The 21,098-nt window shown below is 41.4% G+C and overlaps 1 protein-coding gene across 5 annotated transcripts in view; it reads left to right on the forward strand.

Moving 5' to 3' along the window:
- The window catches only part of LOC132819835 (prominin-1-A-like), a 287,338-nt gene that overhangs the window by 247,293 nt on the left and 18,947 nt on the right, over positions 1-21,098 (forward strand). For all 5 annotated transcript variants that reach the window (XR_009645127.1, XM_060831697.1, XM_060831707.1 and 2 more), the window contains 2 exons: positions 10,815-10,904; positions 11,020-11,135. Coding sequence is in view for 4 of the 5 variants with exons in the window: in XM_060831697.1 (XP_060687680.1) it covers positions 10,815-10,904; positions 11,020-11,135 (206 nt within the window). In the remaining variant the exon portion in view is untranslated. The remainder of the gene's footprint in view (positions 1-10,814; positions 10,905-11,019; positions 11,136-21,098) is intronic.

A 21,098-nucleotide genomic window follows, 5' to 3' on the forward strand; every position in this document is an offset into this window, starting at 1 on the left:
CTATTAACTGAACTCCATGACGAACATTTCCCATCAACCACCACTCTCTCTTTCAGCTCGCCAATTTCTGATCCAAACCGCTAAATCACCGTCAATCCTGTGCCTCTGTATTTTGTGCGATAGCATACTGTGGGGAACCTTACTGAAAACCATATACATCATGTCAACTGCTTTACCCTCATCCACCTGTTTGGTCACCTTCTCAAACAACTCAATAAGGTTTGTGAGGCACGACTTACTCTTCACAAAACCGTGTTGACTATCCCTAATCAACGTCTTCCTTTTTAGATGATTATAAATGCTATCTCTTATAATCTTTTTCAGCACTTTACCCATAACTGAAGTGAGACTCACTGGTCTATAAATACCACGGTTGTCTCTACTCCCCTTCTTGAACAAGGGAACAACGTTTGCTCTCCTCCAAGCTTCTGGCACTATTGCTGTAGACAATAACGACATACAGTTCACAGCCAAAGACTCGGCAATCTCCTCCCTGGCTTCCCAGAGAATCCTAGGATAAATCTGATCAGACCCAGGGGCTTAGCAATTCTGGAAAGTGTGAAAATGTATAACACCTCCTCCTTGTGAATGTCAATCTCATCTATTCTAGTGGCCTGTATCTCAGTATTCTCCTCGGCAACATTGTCTTTTTCTAGTATGAATACTAGCAAAAAATATTCATTAATGCTTCCCCTATCTCCTCTGACTCCTTGCACAACTTCCCACTACTATCCTTGGTTGGCCCTAATCTTACTCTAGTCGTTCTTTCACTCGTGATATACATATAGAAAGCCTTAGGGTTTTCCATGATCCCATTCATCAGTAATTTCCCATGTCCCCTCCTGGCAGTAGCTGGTCCTTGAATAAGCTGCACATTTCAATTGTGCCCATCCTCTGTAGCTTCTTTCATCATCCAATGCATCCTAAATCTTGCATAATCGCATCGTAGTTGCCTTTCCCCCAGCTATAACTGTTGCCCTGCGGTATATGCCTATCCCTTTCCATCACAAAAGTAAACATAACCGAATTGTGGTCACTATCACCAAAGTGCTCACCTACCTCCAAACCTTAACACCTGGCTGGGTTCATTGCACAGTACCAAATTTAATGTGGCTTTACCCCTTGTTGGCCTGTCTACATACTCTGTGAGGAAACCATCCTTGCACACATTGGACAAAAACCGACTCATCTAAAGTATTTGAATTATAGTATTCCCTGTCAATATTTGAATAGTTAAAAGTCCCCCATAATAACTCCCCTATCACTCTCGCTCTTATCAAAAATCATCTTTGCTATTCTTTCCTGGACATATCTGGAACCATTCAGAGGCCTATAGAAAACTCCCCACAGGGTGACCTCTCCTTTTCTATTTCTAACCTCAACCCATACTACCTCGGTAGACAAATCCTCAAATGTCCTTTCTGCCACTGTAATACTGTCCTTGACTAACAGTGCCACACCTCTCCCTCTTTTACCATCCTCTCTGTTCTTACTGAAACATCTAAATCCTGGAATCTGCAACAACCATTCCTGTAACTGCCCTACCCATGTCTCCGAAGTGGTCACAACATTAAAATCCCAGGTATCAACCCATGCTGCAACTTAACCCACTTTATTACAGATTCTCCTGGCGTTGTAGTAGACACACTTCAAACCAACTTCTTGCTTGCTGGTGCCCTCTTGCGATCTTGAAACCTTATTTCTGACCTAACTACTCTCAACCTCCTGTACATTAGAACTACAATTTAGGTTCCCATCCCCCTGCTAAATTAGTTTAAACCCACCCGAAAAGCATTAGCAAATTTCACCCCCAGGATATTGGTACCTCTCTGGTTCAGGTGAAGACCATCCCACCTATCACTGAAAGAGCACCAATTACCCAGGTATCTGAAATGCTCCCTCCAGCACCATCCCTGCAGCCACATGTTCAGCTTTGCTCTCTCCCTGTTCCTATCTTCACTAGTATGTGGCACAGGTAACAAACCAGAGATAGCAACTCTTTTCTAGCTCTAAGCTTCCACTCGAGAGCCCTGAATTTCCGCCTTAAATCCCATCTCTCTTCCTACCTATGTCATGGGCCACCACTTAGGGCTGCTCCCAAGTTTTAGCCGAAGTTCTATCTACTGTGTCTTTTCCAGTTACTATGTTGAAGACTTTTATCAGATTTTGGTTACTCTTCTAAATTCTACAGGAACCAGGCCTGATTTGTATAATCTCTCCTAATAACCTAACCCCTGAAGTTCAGGAATTATTCTGGTAAGCCTGCGTTAAGAGCTCCTGCAGCTGCAGATGTGACTTCAGGATTGTGTTTCCCCATTGAGGCTAGAGCCAAGGATGTCACTGAATTGTTATTGGGGATTCTGAATGGGGAGGGCAAATTGTCAGAGGATGTGGTTCACATTGATACCAATAGCGCAGGTAGAAAGAAGAATGAGGTCTTTCAACAAGAATTTAGGGAACTAGATAGCAGATTGAGAAACAGGAATTCAAAGCGTGTAATCTCTGAATTACTCCCAATGCATATGCTAAGAAGTTATGAGTGGACTGAGGAAATGAATGCATGGTTGAGGAAATGCTACCAGGAGGGTTTCAGATCATGGATCACTAGGTCTATTTCTGGGTAGGTTGAGACCCATGCAAGTCAGATTTGTTGCATTTGATCCATCCTTGCAGCTATATGTGTATGCATGTGATTGGTAGCTAAAATCCAGAGACATTTTATAAGTGAAATTGGGACAGTGTTTGGTACTGTATCTCTTGATGGTAGTGTAAGTTCATGAACTAGACACGAATGTAAGAGATATAACAGTAAGTTTACAGATTACATTAAGGTTGGCAGTGCAATAGATAGCACGGAGAAAAGCCTTAGACTATAGGATGATATAGACCGACTGGTCAGGTGGGTAGAACAGTGCCAAATGGAGTCTAATCCACAAAAGTATGAGGTGATACATTTTGTAAATTCCAAAAAGGCAAGGGAGTACACAACATATGGTAGGACCCTAGAAAGTACAAGGGACACCCTCTGCGAACAAATGTATTGCCTGGAATGTTCCACGTGGAAGTCAGAGTGGGTATCCGGGATTTCAGCTCACTGCTGGCTCAGAGAAGCCTCCATGTTGCTCAACACACAATAGCATTTCAGGGCACAGTCAATGGGCACCAGCCACACACAACCCTCATTCAAGGGCTTTGACTTCTGAGATTGATGGAATCCTTATAGCACTGTTCAAAGCCATGTGTAGGACAGTTAGGAAGTACAGACTCGCATTTGCAGGACTTGCCAACAACTAGTATTGAAAGGAGAAAGTGAGGACTGCAGATACTGGAGATTAGAGTCAAAACGTGTGGCACTGGAAAAGCACAGTAGATCAGGCAGCATCCTCGGAGCAGGAGATCGACGTTTCAGGCATAAATCCTTCATCAGGAATTTGGGGGTTCCCCATGGGGGCTGAGAGATAAATGGGAGGGGCGTGGGGCTGGCGGGATGGTAGCTAGAAATACAGATGTAATAGACAATAGGTGCAGGAATAGGCCATTCTGTCCTTCGAGCCTGCACCACCATTCAATATGATCATGGCTGATCATCCTTAATCAGTATCCTGTTCCTGCCTTATCTCCATGACTCTTGATTCCACAATTCTTGAGAGCTCTATCCAACTCGTTCTTAAATGAATCCAGAGACTGGGCCTCCACTGCCCTCTGGGTCAGAGCATTCCACACAACCACCACTCTCTGGGTGAAGACGTTTCTCTTCATCTCTGTCCTAAATGGTCTACCTCGTATTTTTAAGCTGTGTCCTCTGGTTCGGCACTCACCCATCAGCGGAACCATGTTTCCTGCCTCCAGAGTGTCCAATTCTTTAATAATCTTATATGTCTCAATCAGATTCCCTCTCAGTCTTCTAAACTCAAGGGCATACAAGCCCAGTCGCTCCAGTCTTTCAGTGTAAGGTAATCCCGCCATTCCAGGAATTGACCTCGTGAACCTACGCTGCACTCCCTCAATAGCCAGAATGTCTTTCCTCAAATTTGGAGACCAGAACTGCACACAGTACTCCAGGTGTGTCTCACCAGGGCCCTGTACAGCTGCAGAAGAACCTCTTTGCTTCTATACTCAATCCCTCTTGTTATGAAGGCCAGCATACTATTAGCTTTCTTTGCTATCTGCTGTACCTGCATGCTTACCTTCATTGACTGGTGTACAAGAACACCCAGATCTCTCTGTACTGCCCCTTTACCTAAATTGATTCCATTTAGGTAGTAATCTGCCTTCCTGTTCTTGCCACCAAAGTGGATAACCATACATTTATCCACATTAAATTGCATCTGCCATGCATCTACCCACTCACCTAACTTATCCAGGTCACCCTGTAATCTCCTAACATCCTCATCACATTTCACCCTGCCACCCAGCTTAGTATCGTCAGCAAATTTGCTAATGTTATTACTAATACCATCTTCTATATCATTAACATATATTGTAAAAGGCTGCGGTCCCAGTACTGATCCCTGCGGTACCCCACTGGTCACTTCCTACCATTCCGAAATGGAGCTGTTTATCACTACTCTTTGTTCCTTATCAGCAAACCAACTTTCAATCCAAGTTAGTACTTTGCTCCCAATACCATGCACCCTAATTTTGCTCACTAACCTCCTACGTGGGACTTTATCAAAAGCTTTCTGAAAGTCCAGGTACACGACATCTACTGGATCTCCCTCGTCCATCTTCAGAGTTACATCCTCAAAAAATTCTGGAAGATTAGTCAAGCATGATTTCCCCTTCATAAATCCATGCTGACTCTGACCAATCCTGTTACTACTATCTAGATGTGCCATAGTTTCATCCTTTATAATAGACTCCAGCATCTTTCCTGCCACTGAGGTCAGACTAACTCGTCTATAATTTCCTGCTTTCCCTCTCCCACCTTTCTTAAAAAGTGGTACAACATTAGCCACCCTCCAATCCACAGGAACTGATCCCGAATCTATCGAACTCTGGAAAATAATCACTAACGCATCCACGATTTCTCGGGCCACCTCCTTCAGTACCTGGGATGTAGACCATCAGGCACTGGGGACTTATCAACCTTCAGACCTAACAGTCTCTCCAACACCAATTCCTGGCAAATATAAATTTCCTTCAGTTCAGGTCCTTCAGCCACTGTTAGCTCAGGGAGATTGCTTGTGTCTTCCCCAGTGAACACAGATCTGAAGTACCAATTCAATTACTTACAGTGTGGAAGCAGGCCCTTACGGCCCAACAAGTCCACACCGACCCGCCGAAGCGCAACCCACCCATACCCCAACATTTACCCCTTACCTAACACTACGGGCAATTTAGCATGGCCAATTCACCTGACCCGCACATCTTTGGGTTGTGGGAGGAAACCGGAGCACCCGGAGGAAACCCACGCAGACACAGGGAGAATGTGCAAACTCCACACAGACAGTCGCCTGAGGTGGGAATTGAACCCAGGTCTCTGGTGCTGTGAAGCAGCAGTGCTAACCACTGTGCCACCGAGATTCTTCTGCCATTTCTTTGTTCCCCGTAATATATTCCCCTGTTTCTGTCTTCAAGGGCCCAATTTTGGTCTTAACCATTTCTTTGCATTTCACATACCTAAAAAAACTTTTACTCTCCTCCTTTATATTATTGGCCAGTTTACCTTCGTACCTCATTTTTTCTCTGCGTATTTCCTTCTTTGTAATCCTCTGTTGTTCTTTAAAAGCTTCCCAGTCCTCCATTTTCCCATTTATCTTTGCTATGTTATACTTTTTCTCTTTTAACTTTATTTGTTTCTTAACTTCCCTCATCAGCCACGGCCACCCATGCCTCCTCCTAGGATCTTTCTTCCTTTTTGGAATGAACTGATCCTGCAACTTCTGCATTATACACAGAAATATCCACCATTGTTCCTCCACTGTCATCCCTGCTAAGGTATTGCACCATTGAACTTTGGCCAGCTCCTCCCTCATAGCTCCATAGTTCCCTTTATTCAACAGAAATATTGTCACTTCCGATTGTACCCTCTCCCTCTCAAATTGCAGATTGAAGCTTATTGTATTATGGTCACTACTTCCCAATGGCTCCTTCACTTTGAGGTCCCTGACCAATTCTGGTTCATTGCACAATACCAGATCCAGAATTGCCTTCTCCCTTGTCGGCTTCAGCACCAGCTGTTCTAAGAATCCATCTCTGAGGCACTCCACAAAGTCTTTTTCTTGAGGTCCAATACCATCCTGATTCTCCCAGTCTACCTGCATGTTGAAATCCCCCATAACAACTGTAGTAACATCTTTGCAACAGGCCAATTTCAGTTCCTGATTTAACTTACATCCGACATCCAGACTACTGTTTGGGGGCCTGTAGATAACTCCCAAGAGGGTCTTTTTACCCTTAGTATTTCTCAGCTCTATCCACACTGACTCTACATCCCCTAATTCTAGGTCCCCCCGCGCAAGGGACCGAATATCATCCCTTACCAACATGGCCACCCCACTCTCTCTGCCCATCAGTCTGTCCTTACGATAGCACGTATAGCCTTGAATATTCATTTCCCAGGCCCTGTCCACTTGAAGCCACGTCTCAGTTATCCCCACAATATCATATCTGCCAATTTCCAAAAGAGCCAAAAGATCCATCTTCTTTCTAATGCTTCGTGCATTTATATATAGAATGGTGATGGGTCAGAGCAGAGGGTGGAGCGGATAGATGGGAAGGAAGATGGACAAGTAGGACAGTTCAAGAGGACAGTGTCCAATTGGAGGGTTGGATCTGGAATAACTTAGAGGGAGGGGATATGAGGAAACTGGTGAAATTTACATTGATGCCATGTAGTTAGAGGGTCCCAAAGCAGAAGATGAGGCATTCTTCCTCCAGGTATTGGGTGGCTTGGATTTGGCAGTGGAAGATGCCCAGGACTTGCATGTCCTTGGTGAAGTGGGAGGGGGAATTGCAGTGGTCAGCCACAGGGCAGTGGAATTGTTGCGTGTGTGTGTGTGTCCCAGAGTTTTCTAGTATTGAAAAGCTACTGAAAGGACACTTTATGTGCAAGGGCAGGTACCCAATTCTCAGAATGGACTACATGCATTTGGAAAACTCCCTGCTCTATAAGCAGCTACTTGCGTGCTCACAGTGTCTCAGATTTGCCTTTTCTTGCCATAAGTAATCATGCATCATGCAATCTTGCAGTTTGCCTTGCTGATCAGCAATCCTCAACTAAGCGGGTAGCTATGTTTCTCTATGCCAGAGTGCTATGTCAGTCTCACACTATGAACCAGCGGTGTATGCAGGAAACAAATGGCGTGCACAATCAGCAGACAGCCATGTTTCATAGTTTTAGGGCATAGTCCTCATTGAAGTCCATGGAGGCGCACATCAGTCAGGAACTCCTGGCACAATAAGTCTGTATGTGAATTAATGAAAAAAACCCACCAAGAGTGTGATACTCACCCTGGTGGAACAGAGGAGGTCACATATTTTCTTGCTACATTGCTGGCCATTCCAGCAAATGTGGACACTGCACTGATCTGGCTGTTGACCTTGAAACAGGCAGCTAGCACCTGCTGAAATGGCCTCCTTTGCCAGTCCTCTAGTTGCTCCTCTTCATCAGCTTGTCCACCAGGATTTCATGCAAGAAAATAATTTTCCCTTGTTCTAACACTTGAAAAAGACTTGCTGAATTTGGTTAGAACTACATTTTCAAAGTCCCGATTGTCCACCTTTGGCCTTCCATTCATTACAGCATTTCTGTAGCTATTTATTTGTTTAACCACACACTCACCTCAACTTTGATACACAATAGACCCAATAAAATCATTCCCCACTCTTTCGTCTTGCTACACTCCTAATGTCTATTTCTTTAAATCTAAGCAATAAAAACTTGAAAGGATACAACACACAAATGGTTTTTCATCCAACACTAAATATGATTGGACCTCATAAAATGCAGTAAGGTCTTGCCTTTTTTCTGAAACTGGTTATAATTATAGGATCACCCTGGAATGCTAAAATAACCCCTATTATCTTTTCTCTTCTGCTTACAGTCTTAGTAAACCACTCACCCTTGTCTCCTCCATCATAACTTCTAACAATAAGTGCAAAAAGCTCATGAACAATTTTGTCAATAAGCTGGATAGCCTTTAATCAATGCCTGTGCCTAAGCTAGTTCACTGGTTCAAACTTATTGTAAAGGTTTCTATTTTCCGGGCCCTGAACTTGTGACTTTCTCAATTTGTTTTGTCCAACCTTCCTGAATACCGTCTCTGAACTCTGTTGACATTATTCTGACTTAACTGCTGACCATTGGTCCTCAAGCTAGCCAGTTTTATTTTTCAGATGTTGCCTCATTCTCTCCTTGGTATCTGGTAACATCACTTATTTCCTAAAAAAAATCCCTTGGTTCCAGTTGCAAACTATAACAACCCCCCATCTATTTTCCTGTCCAATGTCCATGAACTCACTGATGCTTCCCAAATCCATGCCCACATTTCTCAGAACTTGTAAGTTTGAATTTGTCCAATCAAGTTTCCACCCCTGCCATAGTATTGAAATGACACTTATCAATATTCTAGACTGTAGCAAAAGATTAATTCTTATCTATCTCGTCATAGCTCAAGTATCACTTGTCATGTCTTGTCTGCCCACTGCTCAGTTTTTGCGAAACATAATTTCCTAAAGTCCTTCACAGGAGTGTTATAAAACACGATATCACCACCTTCTCAAGAGCAATGAGAAATGGGCAGTAAATGTTGGCTTTACCAGTGATGACCACATCACATTAACAAGTTATAAATATATGGCCCCAGCTACAGATGGAAATGTTAGCCAGATGACAAAACCTGATATAAGTTTAGAGTTAAACAATGTTTTAAAGAATAAATGAAAGGCAGAGAAGTAATAAGGTTTGGAGAAGGAGTTCCAGTTGCTGGTCCAGTCACAGCTAACTGTGCGGTCAACAATGTTGGAACAGTTAAAACTGGGGATATTCTTGAGATTGTAATTAGACAAGTTAGATTTTTCCAGGGGTGAGTGACTGGATGAGAGTACAGAGTTAGGAAGTTGTGAGGCCATGATAGAATCTGGAAAAGAAGATGGCATCTTGAAAATCAAGACATTGCATGACCTGGAACCAATGCCAGTCAACTCTAGAAAAGAGTGAGCAATGAGCAAGGTTGTCTGATTTCTGCTTCTTCTTTAGTTGTGTTATGGCAGACTACTATCCATGTTCTACTAATATTTATATAGATTATGCTAGCTAAACCAGATGTATGCTGCTGAAATGGTAATATTGATAATGAAAGCTTTAAAATAGAAGTAATCTCATGATGGGTCTTGAAGATTTGAAATGATGGGCTGTGAAAATTTCCTTTGTTAGCTTGTTCCACTGCTGTGAAAATAAAACAATGCAGCTGCTGGAAATTTGAAATAAAAGCATAACTCAGCTGATCTCATCTGTGGAGAGAGAAATAGAGTTAATGTTTTGAATCCGTCCATTAATTCTGCCTCTCTCCACAGATGCTGCCAGACTTGCTAAGTTTCTTCAATATTATGTTATCATTACACTGCACTTGGGAAGAAATATTGTTGATACATGGTCTTAGAAATGAATGGTCTTTGTAGATTGTGTGAATGACTACTTTGTGTTTCATCATTGCTCGAGGGTACTAAGTACTTGTGTTTCTCAATTCCCACAGTCTATTCCATATTTTATTGATCATGATACTTTACTACCTCCATTGCAGTAGTGACCTACATTTCAAAGCTCTGATCAAGTATGCCAGAGGAAGTGGTAGAGGCCGGTACAGTTTCAACATTTAAAAGACATTTGGACAAGTACATGGATAGGAAATGTTAAGAAGGATATGGGCTAAATGCAGGCAAATCAAAATAGCTCAGTTTAGGAAACTAGTTGTCATGGACAATTTGGACCAAAGGGTCTATTTCCATGCTGTCTGACTCTATGACTCTATGTCCTCTCAATGAATGTGTGTCATTGAGTGGGGCAGCTTCAGACAGCAGTGTTCATCCAGATGCTCAGTGGCCTTTTCAAAATGGCACTGCCAGCAGCAATGCAGTTTTCTTTGACAGATATCCTGTCAGTGGTGAGTTCTTCTAGTATAGTTTATGGTAAACTGGGATTAGAATTAGAATTAGGCAAGAGGAATACCATAGGACATGGTAGGTCATTAATGTGGTGCATTTGGTAAGATATGAAAAGAAAGTTAACTCGACCTTGCAGCAAGAAACCCTCCATGAAACTTGACAAAACTGGCAGCAAATAAACATTTAAGGCTCAGCACTATGGCTCTACAATTGTCCAGGACAAAGCTCATGCTTAATTTGTTTGCCATCCACCACCTTAAACATTTACATTCTCCACTACCAAAGCTTGGTGTGTGCCATATGCAAGCCCGTCTGCAGCAACTTGTCATGGTTTTTTCAACAGCATATTCCAATCAAGCAACCTCAATTACTGAGAAGAAGTGAATTTATGGGAACAATACCACCTACAGGTTCCCCTCTAAACCGCACCTCATACTGACCTGCAACTTCCTTGCTGTTCCTTTGTTGTCATGGAGTTAAAATTCTGGGACTTACTTCCTAACAGCACTGTGGATGTACCTGCTGCTTACAGTCCATAGCCGTTCAGTAAAGCAGCTCTCTACACGCTCTCAAAGGAAATTAGGGATGGACAATAACTGCTGGCTTAGCCAGTGACGTGCACATTCAATGGATAATTAAAAATGAATAATTGGCATTAAACAGCTATCAGTTTTCTTTCATAAAATATATTCTACTTAATTTTGCAGATGAACAATGAAGTTGCTGTCTGTAAGCCGATTGCTAATGCTGTGGATGCAGCTGATATGATAATGTGCGGTTTTATAGTGGATTCCCTGGTAAAAATATTTTCACAATTATGTGTTGCAACGCTGCTTTTTTTTAGTAACATTTAGCCAAGTTTTTGTCTGAATGACTGGTTTCTGTATTTTATTTTCTCATTGCTCTCTTTAGAATGGCTTTTGGTTCAGCCTTGGATGCTGTACAGTATTTTTAATACCAAGTATTATAATTGCTGTGAAACTATCCAAATTCTATCGGCGGATGGATACAGAGGATGTATATGATGAGTGAGTAGATTTTAAAATAAAGTCTCTACTGGTTACTGAATTTTTCTGTAGTTTTTGTATGTTTTTGAAACACAAGGAATTCTTAACACCTAATTATAATTAGTAATTATTCTCAAAATACAGGCCTTGATATATTTATAGCATTTACAAATAAGATCAGGTTTGCAAATAATTTTTAATTTCAATTTGGAGCTGATTGGAAGAAAGTCAGTTTTGGGGAAAGATGCACAAAATGCATCTAGTGTATTACAAGAAACAAATTCCTTTCCTAAATTTCAATCTGTTGTGAAAATGTACTGAAGGAACACACATTTCTGTAGCTACTTTCAATGAACTTGGTGTTCCTTTTGTTAGTTTAATAAACAGGGTAACATCGGTTAAACATCATTGTCCATGAACAGTTGACTAGCAAGTTTGCTAATAATTTGTACTTTTAAGTTTGAATTAACAAGCTATTTTCCTTGTGTTGAACAAACATGTATTTCTAGATATCGTGTTCTCCCATTTGATTCTTTATAGTCTTCTGTTTCTCTGAAGATTTCCTCTGCTACACCTTTGTAATTAGAAGATAGAACTAAATTTTGCTGTTCGTTTTCTATTTGTCTCTTAACCTTGTATGTCCCTTTTCTTCTCTACAGTTCCTCTGTCTCAGGGACTTGGCATTTTACTTTGTGATAACCATTGATACCCTTTCCACATTTTTTCAGTTTTTTTTTAGCAATCATTGTTGCTTTTAACTTATGGCTCTTAATCAATATTACACTCAGAGAAGTGTTGTCACATCATCTTTGTAATTTCAATTTTTAAAAATACATGCTTTTTTCTGTCATAAAATTCATATGTCCAATATAAAATTTGCACATTCACATTGTTCTCAGCAAAACATGTGCTGCTTTAATATTTCCTGTGAATTTTAACAACATTCTCATTTCTTGTATTTCTGTAGTGTTGAGAATACCCCATGAAAACGTAAGAAATTGTTTCATACTGAGTGATCTTGAGGGTTAAGTTTGTAAATTAGACAAGGTAAAAGGCTGTAAAGCAAGTTATACTTGTATTATATCAACATTTGGGTGAAAATATATCTCGATATATTGTCAGAATAATTTAAATGACACTGACTTAAGTGTGTAACACTTAATGAACACAATCTTTAGAGTGAAAGAAATTTTTATAAGTAATTTGCGTAACTGCTTTGAATTATGTGCTTCCAAAATAGATTAAGCTGCATATAATGTTAAGTGCTTCATATTATAAAATAGCTCTCTATATATATTGATGCAGTGCACTTAATGTCTAGTTAGATACCTTTTAGTCTTGGATTATTTTGCGGATCCAGAATTGGAAAATATATAGTTTTGTTTTGAGATGAATGTGAAATAACTAGCAACATAACAGGCTTCATTTGCAGGTGTGACAGCATCTGAGGAGAGAAAAACAGTTTGTGTTTAACTTCTTTTAACTCCTGATTAACTCCTGTTTCTCTCTCCACAAATGCTGTCAGACCTGCTGACATTCTCCAACACTTTCAGATTTTCTACATTTAAAATATTTTGCTTTTATTTGAGATTTTATCTTTTATTTTACTTCATTCATTTTGAAACAAAATCTTCATTGAAAACCTAAGGGTTTTTTTTCCATATAAATATTTTATTGTAGCCTGGAAATTGGTAGTAATGGTTATCATAATGAGCATTCACATGATACTCAAAGTCCAATATTAGTAAGGTAAATGACCTTATAATGCACCTATGCATGGCAGTGCTTTTTCCCAAAGATATTTAGTTTGTAGTTACTTAAAATATGTCCCTCCTCAAGCTAATTATTGCAAAATCTCTTAATGTTTGGGTGCTGCTTTAAAACTAACCAGCATGAGAATGGTGTGTGTACATTCTTAAATATCTGTTCACATATTACTGTGCACTGTAGCAATTGGGAATGCTTAATTTTCTTTTAAGTATTGTGTAAATACAACTTTAGAACATGCAGAAATTCTCAATGTGTAAAAACACATCTCTCTATGTTGATTTATTTTTACAACTAATGTTATTTTTGTCTTTCACTCTGGAAAGATTATACATTTCTAATTTTGTTCAATATTTCTGGATCCATAATTTCATGAAAATAATCTGAAAGATGCATGTCTGAGAGATTGTAATATAGTTATTGCTTTGGATTAGTGGAGGACCAGATTCGCAACACATGTCAAACTTTGGATTTGGTTGTGAGCTTGTTTCATAAGTAGAGGCTGACTAATTTTATTATATATGGGAGGAGTGGTATAAAATTTAAAAATGGATAATCGTTTATTAACAAAAACAGAAAATGCTGGAGAAACTCAGCAGGTCTCACAGTATCTGTGGAGAGAAAACAGAGTTAATGGTTCTAGTCCAGTGGCCTTACGTCTGAAGTTTTACTAGAGTTGAAACATTAACTCTGTTTTTCTCTCCACAGATATGCCAGACTTGCAGATTTTCTCCAGCACATTTTGTTTCTTACTTCAGATCTCCAGCAGCCCCAGTTCTTTGTTTTATTTTATTGCTTAATTAAGTACCCTCCACAATCAGGTAATACAGATGCATTGTAGTCTCTAAGAGATGTTTTCAGGGGATAATTTTGAATTGGGCTGGCCTTAAATCAATACACATTCTTTTGAGGAAAAGAATATTACTGTAAGTTTGAGTAATCCTTATTTTAATGCATCTGCTTTTCCATTGTCACATGTTGTACAGCACAATGAAGGTTTGGGTAAATCAAGATTCATAGAGCTGGCAATTCAAACCTATGAACTGTAATGAAACAGCATGGTATATTCCAGGATAGAGCTGGAACCAATATTTATACACTATAATACTTGTGTCATTGCAGAGTTTCAGGTCACAAGCATAACTTCCTAATCCTAACAACCGCAGGCTCAGTCTGTACCTGTTTACAGAGAAAAAAGTTAGCTCCCAGTTAATGCTCATGACCTGCATACAATTAAATACATTTAAGATCAAGTAGGTAAATTACATTTTCTCTTTAAATTAGATTTTGCAGCCTGGACATTCCAATGGCTGGAGATTTGTTAGATTAGCATAAACTGGAGTCACATATGCAAAATTCTGGATGAAACTGGCTCCCTGGGAAATGCTCAGGAAGTTGAATTCCAAAGGCCAATTTCCTTCATTCTGGAACCCTCCAAATGAGCAGCTTAAAGATAGAGAGATTACTCTTTTTTTTTGGCTAAGTGCGGGACGTGTCAAATTTGGTGGAGTGATTATATCTGTGAGGATACACTAGTTTCCTCACTGTTCCTTACCAAACTCAATGCATTAATTGACGTTTCAGCCATTATGGTGTGTATCATATCTGATTTTCACCCTGCCTTACCATGCATTGTTTGTGGAGCAGCTGGCCACTGACCAGAAGTCCCAGAATTGACCAGTATCTTTGACACTGGCACCATGTCTGAAACAATTTTGTGCACCCAAACAGTATCTGTCTGCAGCTGCCCTGCACAGTTTCTGGCATTCATCCTGGACATTGCCAACAGGGGGAAAATCAGCATTCCACTTTAAGGGCATGTCCTGGAGATCCAGCTGGATGAGAAGTACACAAGAAGTGTATCCGTTTTTCCTAGGATAGAGGCCATGACACCAGACTATACGAGAACAAAGTTGACACTGTGTTAGAGGATTGTCAAGCATGTAGGAAGAAGGTCAATGCTCTCCTCCACAGAGCCAGAGCAAGTACAACCATCTTCTCTCCAGTACCTCAAACTCACTCTATCTGGGCTGTTGTCCCAATCTCCCATTAAGAGTCATGCTATACCTCTTTCATTGTTGTTTGCAACATCTTCCCCACTCACTCGCTCCCACGCCAACCTACAACACCACTAACCCTGAATGCTTTCTGCACTGCCTTCTCCCTCTCTTAGGAACCATGCCACTCACTTTCATCTCCTAAGGTACCTGCCTGTCTTTCAATAGGAGATCTACAGCTCTCAATAGAGTAGAAAGAGTCAAGATGTGTGGTATACTGCCTGTCAGTCAGCTCTTCACACTTTACAAGGACAGCATCCTTTCTTAGCAATCACTCATGGGATGTGGGCACCACTGGTAGGCCAGCATTTATTGCCTGTCCCTACCCTGGAAAAGGTGAGCTGCCTTCCTGAACCATTGTGCTCCATGTGCTGTAGGTTGATCCACAATGCCCTTAGGGAAGGATATTGACCCAGTAACAGTGAATGAGCAGCATTATATTTCCAAGTCAGGATGGTAAGTGGTCTGGAGGAGAACTTGAAGGTGGAGATGTTCTCAAGTATATACTGCCCCTGTCCTTCTAGATGGAAGTGCATATGCATTTGGAAGGTGCTGTCTAAGGAACTTTGGTGAATCTCTGTAGTGCATCTTGTACTTGGTACACATTGCGGCTACTGAATATTGCTGGTGGATGCTTGTGGATGCAGTGCCAATTAAGTGTGCACTTTGTTCTGGATGGTGTCAAGCTTCTTGAGTGTTGTTGGTGTTGCACTCGTCCAGGCAAGTGTGGAGTATTCCATCACACACCTGACTTGTGCCTTGTAGATGGTGGACAAGCTTTGGAGAATCAGGAGATGAGTTACTCATCGCAGTATTCCTATCCACTGATCTGCTGTTGTGGCCACTGTGTTTATATTGCAAGTTCAGTTGAGTTTCTGGACAATGGTAACCCCCAGGATGTTGATAGTAGGGGATTCAGTGATGGTGACACCATTGAATATCAAGAGATGACGGTTAGGTTGTCTCTTACTGGCGATGGTCGTTGCCTGGCACTTGTGTGGCGTAAGTGTTACTTGCCACTTGGCACCCCAAGAATGAAGATTGTCCAGATCTTGTTGCATTTGAACATGGACTGTTTTTGTATCTGAGGAGGTATGAATGATGCTGAACATTGTGCAGTCAGCTCCTTATGATGGAGGAAAGGTCATTGATGAAACAGCATTATAATTCTGATCATCCCCAAGCAGAGGCTAAACTCTTATCAGAGGTATAATGACTTACAGTGCCAGTAACTCCTGAGAGAAGGCTAACCTCCTTGACTTGACTAAGACATGCTGATAACCATGATAACCTTCCTTCATTTATTCCTTTATTAAATAGCAAGACAAGTTAGCAGTTATATAAGTTTGGTATCTCTGGCTGAGGGGGCAAAGCACAAAAAAGACAAGACCAAGCAAGAGTCTTATTATACTAAAACCATTAACTGTTTGTCTCTCCACAGCTGGTGACATATCTGCTGAGTTTCTCCAGCACTTTCTGTTTTTAAGACCAGGTAATGTGAGGCAGGAATGCTCTCAGTATCTAGATAGGTTCAGTGTGAGTGAGTGCTGTGACAGCATGTGAAGATCTTAGAGATGCAGACTGGACCAGACTATAATCTGGTGTGTGACCCTGAATGCATAGTGTCCTTGCTGCAGCATTACAGTAAGAGTTGAAGAATTCAGATCACAGTTCAACATGAATTGCAGAAGAGACCTGTAAATGAATTAGAGATGTGACATGAGGGTTTATAGAGGTTGCCAATATTTGCTAACATGGGGTGCATGTGACTGGTGCCCATGGACCATGCCAAGATGTGTGGGTGCCCCACGTCCAACATGCAGGTCATTTGGAGCAAGCAGTGAGTTGAGCCCATCAAGAACTCACTCTGATTTCCGTGTCAAGTTTTCCAGCAGCTGGTTTGCATGATGATTTTGGTAAGATTGCAACCTGTCGTGAGTCGGGCTTAGGGGGTGGCAATGGCCTAGTGGTATTATTGCTTGACTGTTAATATAGAGTCCCAGGTAATGTTCTGGTGGCCTATGGTGGAATTTGAATTCAGTAAAAAATGTGAAAATCTATTGGTGATGTCAGGTGAATCCACTGCCAATTGTTGGGAAAAGACTATCTGGTTCACATATGTCCTTTATGAAAGGAATCTGTCATTCTTACTGGAATGGATTACATGTGACTCCAGACCCACAGTGTTGTGGTTGACTCTGAACTGCCCTCAGGGATGGGCAATAAATGCTGGCCTCATGAGCAACAACTCATCCCATGAGTGAACTAGAAAAAAATTAACAAGCAATCATGTTTGTGAGTTGGGAACTCACATTGCCTATGTGAGTGATACTCTGAATATGCTGCTTGAGAAAAATGGTAACATGCAGAGAGACGATCCCAATATTGTCATAGTTCCCAAGAAATGTTAGTGGATTTAAAAAGCTTAGTCTAATTCCTGGATAATCATAGAACTGACCGTCCTGACGACCATACTTTTCCTGACCCTGTATACACCCTGAACGTGACAGTCACACCCTACTAGAGCCTAACCCCAACCTCATCTAATCCCACCTCCTCACCAGCATGGAATCTTGCAGTTAACCCTTGAGTGTGCAGCATATTTCTAGCATACTATGATTTATGTAATTGGAGTAGGCAAAGAGGGGATGGATGCTGATAAAATGGAAGAGCAGGCACAGACTTCCAAAGAAGAGGATGAAGACATGATCAGGAGAAACATCTGCTCAACATGCACGGCTGCATTGGGCTAATATAAGTGAATGGTTGAAGGTGACTGAAAGTTTCTGTATATTCATATTGACACATGATAAGATGCTGGGTTACCATGGCCATTGGTGAAAGAGGAGCAGTGACTTTGGGAAGGTTGTAAGATGTGTTGGGACGAAATAACCATCCGGTTCTAGGGAAACATCAGATCTGAGTGTAGGGGTCCCTAAGCAGCATCTTAATTTATAAAGTAAAATCAACAATTAGTATTTGATTCTAAAGTATTCTTATTTTAGCAAAAGAACTACAAAAACTTTATTAAAATTAACAAAACATAAAATATAAATGAGCATGATAACAAATAGTAGAGAACCAGAGAGAGAGAAGGAAAAAAAATGAGCTTGGATGCTTGTAGAGTGAAGGTCAGTTGTCCAAAGAACACCAGATTGTACACCCACCAATTAACCGGTCACACTATACTGTATTATGAAATCCCAAAATAGCTTTTCATATTACTGGCACAATGCCGAATTTTCTTGTAATAGATTTAAATCGGCTTCAAAATCAGCCGCATAGCTGGCATTTATATTTTTTTATCAAAAACAATGTGAATATAATGTGCTGTGTCCACAGCTTTCTTATTTTTGCTGCTCGGCAAGCCAGAGACTAGTCCAGATTCCTAAGACAGATGCCAAGGCCAGGCATCCGTTAAAACCACATCTCCACAGGCCACCACTTCTGAAGGTCAATGCGCGACTGTGCCTGTCTTAGGTTGTTCCTCAGCTCGAGGAATCTTACCCGTCATTGGCTAACCAGTCGTTCCTCAATGACCAATGCAATCCACATTCATTTCAACGTACAGGAAAGTGGTACCTGGTTTATCATAGTGATCAGTGGCTCTCGATACCAGACAATGTTTAGGAATCTCTTGCATGATCAATAGTCTCTCAAGCCTCAAGACACATAGCACTTCAAAATTCCTGACTATTAAAGCACAAATTTAACTGTTTCCAATCTGTAACGGGAGAGGAAGAAACAAAACACAAATAGGGGGTCTCTGGACTACTGCCTTCATTATCAGAATAGAGAAAAATTAATTAGTTATCAGAGATGCATATATTAATTGAAGTCATATATTGTTCTGCGATTATTTCGCAGGCATATATCTTCCATTTCTGATGATTCCGACGCCATAACCCCCCTTGAGGTGTCCCCATCTCGGGCCCCTCCATCTCTGCAGCTTGGTACGCGGTTGAGGAATTATCTTTTCCTGTCAAAGCACTGTCAATCGTTCGCATCACGAGTGTCCTGATACATGGTATACAACAACAACCACATGTAATAAAAATAGCGACTGAAATACATAAACCAAGGGCTAGCTGCTCCAGCATATTTCCCCATCTCCCAAATTTGCTGTTTAGCCAGTCTATGACTGGGTTATCAACCCCTGACTGATGTTTTAATTCAGTAGCTAAAGCTCGTAGTTTCATAAGGGTGTTAGTGAGTTTGCCATCTGGGCCAGTGTTGTTTGATATTGAGGTACAGCATGTTTCTTCAAACAGTGCACAGACCCCCCCTTTCTCTGCCAGTAACATATCCAAGGCCATCCTATTCTGTAGGGTCATAAGAGAAGTTTGAGCAAGCTGCTCGTGAATCGCATCCACTGCATTTAAGGTTAAGTTAGTGAGTCTCTGTACATTATAATGGATGAGATTAATTCTGTTGGTATGTTTATTTATTGTGATTGGGAAGATGGCCACAAAAAAGGGGAAACTCTCAAAACCGGAGGCCACTTCATCTATTAGTTTATACTCATTGGGAATGTTTCTGGCCTGACCGATAGCATCAATCCATACTCCATCAGGATTATTTGAATCTACTAATGGGTTGATGTTCCGCTTGTATCTGCCATGAGGATTGAAATCCTTAGGAGGCTTCTGGAAGGTGTAATCGCCCTGGGCTCTCGGGGACATAAAGAGTTGGGCATTCAGTGTTACCAAGACACAGCTACCTATCCAATTTAAAGGTAACCAGTTACGCAGGATCCTACCTCCGCAGTACCACCACAGGTCCGCTCGGCTCACCGTTAATTCAGCTGCTTTGGTTTTAGTGAGCTTCAAAATCCTGCTGCAGCTAGTTTCTTCCACTTTTCCTACTGGATATCCCTGGGTAATTGACATAGGGTTATTAAAGCATGTGAAATTTACCAGTGTGTGTGCAAGGAAGTCAGGCGGGGCAACATTCGCCGGGGCCATCGGGAAATACTGTTCCCATGATCTGCATTTTGATGTGGGGTTTGTTTTGGACATTAATTCTACAGCACAGTCCATGTGTCCTTCCTCAAACGGGCTTCTAGTCATTATCAGACCTGGTCTTCCCTTCGCGCAAACCCAGCAGTTATCATATCCTGCTTGCTGTGAGTACTGGATGACCCGATCTAGCCGGAAATTTGTTTCCACGTAACCAGTGGCCAGTGCAATCTGCCTACGGGGATCCACCATTTTATCTGTCTCAAACGTCTGTACCACATCACGTTTGGCCTGTGGGCACGCCACATCAGTATTCCCTAAATTGATCCTTATAAATCCCACTGGATCTCTCCCGTAGATGGAAACTCCTATTGCTAGATACAGTACTTTAGCCTTTTCTGTGTCCCAGTTCAGGGCAGGTTTCTGTCCCATCACTTGGTAAAAATTTTGCGGGTCCCAAGTTCCCCAATTCACACTGACAGGACTACAGATTCCTTCTGACCATCCAGTCATGAATAGTGGATTAAAGAGTCCAGCCTTAGTGTGGAGGATCAAAGGGTTCTTTCTTTTTTGTGACAAAGATATCTGACCTCTCCTTAACGAGACTTTCTGCAGAAAATCCTGATACTCCGATCGTTTCGGGGTGCTGGTAAATGTTTTCCCCCACCAGACAGCATCCCAAGTCGCACATGGCTGACTTTCTGAATCCGGCATTTTTAAAGGATATCCTGCACATAAACTGCCTCCCCGGTCCCGAGTTTGGCTACTAGGGATACACGCGCAGGGGCACATATATACTTCATAACCAGTCCATGCATCCTCTGATTCCCCCCAACAATCTATTACATCACAGAGGTCAAACTGAAAAGTCTTATCCTTTAAGGGGTCAGCTTCTAATATGACTTTTACCCCACATGGGTCTTTTGTAACCTGTATTGAAATTCTCACCACTGTGCAGAGACCCATCCAGAAAAGGTTTCGATTAGACCTCATCATTTTCTATATCTCTCTCAGAATCTTTTTCCTCTGTTGTTTCAAATGCTCTGTTAGGTTCCTTTGACCTGGAACAATGAGAAAAATGATGCCAATTATTGTCCCCCTCCCTTTCTACCTTCAGGGCATTGCCGGCCACTTCTGTTACAGGGTAGGGCCCATGCCATCGCTTCTCGTTCCAGGACGTTCGGCCTGCTTGGCGAATGTAC

Source organism: Hemiscyllium ocellatum, chromosome 1 (assembly GCF_020745735.1).
Source record: "Hemiscyllium ocellatum isolate sHemOce1 chromosome 1, sHemOce1.pat.X.cur, whole genome shotgun sequence".
Classification (NCBI taxonomy): domain Eukaryota; kingdom Metazoa; phylum Chordata; class Chondrichthyes; order Orectolobiformes; family Hemiscylliidae; genus Hemiscyllium; species Hemiscyllium ocellatum.